The 3,210-nt window shown below is 49.4% G+C and overlaps 1 protein-coding gene across 1 annotated transcript in view; it reads right to left on the reverse strand.

Annotated features, from left to right (window-relative positions):
- VAC14 (Vac14, PIKFYVE complex component) overlaps window positions 1-2,888 on the reverse strand; it is a 197,998-nt gene extending 195,110 nt beyond the window's left edge. Inside the window, exon 1 of the mRNA XM_025199766.1 lies at window positions 2,612-2,888. Coding sequence (XP_025055551.1) covers window positions 2,612-2,667 — 56 coding nt within the window. The 5' untranslated portion in view covers window positions 2,668-2,888. The remainder of the gene's footprint in view (window positions 1-2,611) is intronic.
- Between the last annotated feature and the right edge of the window lie 322 nt (window positions 2,889-3,210).

The following is a 3,210-nucleotide window of genomic DNA, read 5'->3' on the forward strand; positions in this document are numbered from 1 at the left end:
CAGCTTTGGCCCGTCTAACTGCCTCCCTACAAGCACGAGCAGAGGAGGTATATTTGTCTTTGGTGATCTCTCCCTGTTTCCACTTTTTATGTGCTCCCCTTTTGTCCCTTAGGCTGCCCTGGATTTCTCTGGTCAGCCAAGGAAGCCTCCTGGCCCCTTTCCCTCTTTTTCCTCGCATCGGGATTGTCTCGCTTTGTGCCCGGATCGTTTCCTTAAGGCACAGCCACCCTTCTTGGGCTCCCATTACTTCAAAACTCCTACTCTGCAGTGCGTCCTTGACTAATTGCCTGAGTTCATTGAAATCAGCTTTCCTAAAGTCTAGCACTTCCACCCTACCCACTCGATGTCTTATGGTGAATTCTATTATTAGGTGATCACTGTCCCCCAGATGGCTACCGATCTGTAGGTCCCCTACCATGTCATCCCCCGTTGCCAATACCAGATCCAGTATGGCATTCCCCCTAGTGGGACCGTGTACCTCCTGAGGTATTGAGTCTGGAGAAGAGAAGACAGAGGGGAATTAATAGTAGCCTTCAACTACCTGAGGGGGGGGTTCAAAAGAAGATGGAGCTAGACTGTTCTCAGTGGTGGCAGATGACAGAACAAGAGGCAACAGTCTCAAGTTGCAGCAAGGGAAGTTTAAGTTCGATATCAGGAAGAATTTCCTCACTAGGAGGCTAGTAAAGCATGGGAACAGGTTACCCAGAGAGGTGGTGGAAGGTCCATCCTTGGAGGTTTAAGACCTGGCTAGAAAAGGCATTGGGTGGGATGATCTAGTTAGGGATGGTCCTGCCTTGAGCAGGAGGTTGGACTAGATGACCTGCTGAGGTCCCTTCCAACCCTAATTTTCTATTATTCTAACAGAGTTTTATATACTAGTTTCAAAGTTCCTTATGTAAATCAGGTATTTCATAACTTGACTTATTATTATTCATAACTTGATCCAAACACAGAGCCACAAATAGGCACATTCTTGTTATTAAGGAATCAAATACGGTGCATACATGTACCAACATTCCAAATAAGCACATCTCAATACTATCTTGTTCCATATCAAACGCAAACCCTTTGGTTCTGCTCACTCCTTTTTGCTGGCTAACTCCAGATCCTCCCAGTTAATTGACCACCTTGTTTACTGCACCGTTGAAGCAAGTCTTGTTAAATCACTCCCTTTGGGGATCTGGTATCAGTTCCCTCCAATTTCATCAAGCAAAACATATGAGGTCATTTGCTATCAGGAACTGCCAAGTTGAACAATTTTAGTTGGTTAAGTTCAGGGAGTTTTTAACAGTTGACCCTTTCCAGTCATTCTAACAAAGTCTGTCTCAGCCTTTCCCTCAAACAGGCTCAGAAGAAGTTAGAGACATGCATTTACAAATACTCAGGTGCAACTGACACTTCATACAGGAAGTCACCACTTCAAAAGCCAAACTGCTTCCCAAACCTTGGTGTCAGTCACATCACATCTCAAGGAAAATAGGAAGCTTCCCCAAGACAAGCCTCAACCTTGCGACTTCTTTCAATCAAAGGAGTGCTTAGAGACCCAAATGAGGGATAAAAGCTCTGTGGGCCTATTCTCCTACAGTGTCTACAACAAAACTGGTCCTGCCTAAAGTGAAATGCTGGATCCGAGATACCATGCACATCAAAACACCTCTCTCCTAAAGAGTATCAAATCTGACTGGCACAGGTTTGAATCATGTTTCACAGATGGAGTTAAATTTATTTAGTAGGTGTGTACCGATAAAGATTTTCTTGGCCGATACTGATACCTGACGATTAACCAAATCATACTGACCAATGCCAATCCAATAACCGATATTCAGTAATAGTGCAAGACATTTTAAACTACTGACATAAGTAAACCTTTCTTTTCTGTTTGTTTGTTTTGCATTACACCTCCCCCCTTACCTGCTCCAGTCCTCAATGAGGAAGGCAGTAACTACCTTATTCCCATGCATGCCATAGCTCCTACCTGCAGTCCCACACTCTGCACAGCCTGGGCTGCTGTCCCGGGCGGGTAGGATGTACCCTTGTGCAGATAGTAGTGCCAGGCACTTTTGGAGTCTTAAGAAATGCTGCTGCCTCAGTGCCAGGAGGCCCCACACACCGCAGCTGCTGGGAGAAGCTGCTTTTGCAAAGGCACCTGGTACCCAGTGGAGTGAAATGTCCCTTGCGCATTGCCTCAACCCATCCATGCACAGCCCAATGTCTCCGCAGCAGCCCTGGTGCTCAGGTCCCTGCTGCATGCATAGCACTACCATGGCGGCAGCAGCAGCAGCAGCAACAGGAGGAGCTGGTAAAGGTCCCTTTGCTGCTGAGCATGAAGCCCTATGACCACTCCCCAGCACCCTTTCCCTCTCCCACTGCGTGCCGGGACCTGTAGTCTGCTACAGGCTTGGGATGGCAGCAGGCACTGGACTACGCTCGCCAGGGTGCTCCAGGCACGTGGCCATAGTTATTGGCTACAACAATTAAAAAAAAAAGCCAATAGTGTCTGTCACAGGCAGAGAAAGACCGGGGTGACTCCCAGGTCCATGGGGGGAGCCCCAGGGCCAGGGGCAGAGGGTGGAACAGAGAGGAGAAAGAATAAAAAAGACAATTTACTCACCGCAGGATGGGAGGAAGAGCAGAGACAGCAGGAGAAGCTCCCATGGCGCGGATCATGCCTTAAATTACTTACAGCTGGAGGATGATGTCACTTCTAATCACCGGCCGGCAGAGATAAAAGGGCCAACGGCAAAAAGGAATGAGGGGTGCATGTGGCTGCTGGAAGGGAGCCTGGCTGGTGGAGCTGGTCGGAGGCATGGAATGCCAGAGCTGACTGCCGGCACTCGTTACGGCAGATTAAAGGAACCGGGGGTGAGCGAGGCCAGCATAACAACTGCAGGAGAGCCGAGAGAGAGGAAGGTAAGAGCCCCAGCGGCGTGGAAAGGACTACGGACCGAGGAAGACCCGGAGAGAGGGCTGCTGTCCGGGGAAGACCCGGAGAGGGGGTCACGCTGGTGGGACACCGGGCAAGGAGCGATGGGATTATGAGACAGAAGGAGAGGGCCACTGAACTGAGCCACGGGCAAGTGACCCGGTCACCTAGTGGAGGGGTAAAGAGGCTACTGGCTCCACGAGGAAGCCTAACAGGGGCAGGGTTATGTCCCTTGTGAGGCCCACTGAGTTTTTATTTAAGTTTTGAAAGGTGTTTTGTGTTCCCCC

Source organism: Alligator sinensis, unplaced genomic scaffold, assembly GCF_000455745.1.
Source record: "Alligator sinensis unplaced genomic scaffold, ASM45574v1 scaffold203_1, whole genome shotgun sequence".
Classification (NCBI taxonomy): Eukaryota; Metazoa; Chordata; order Crocodylia; family Alligatoridae; genus Alligator; species Alligator sinensis.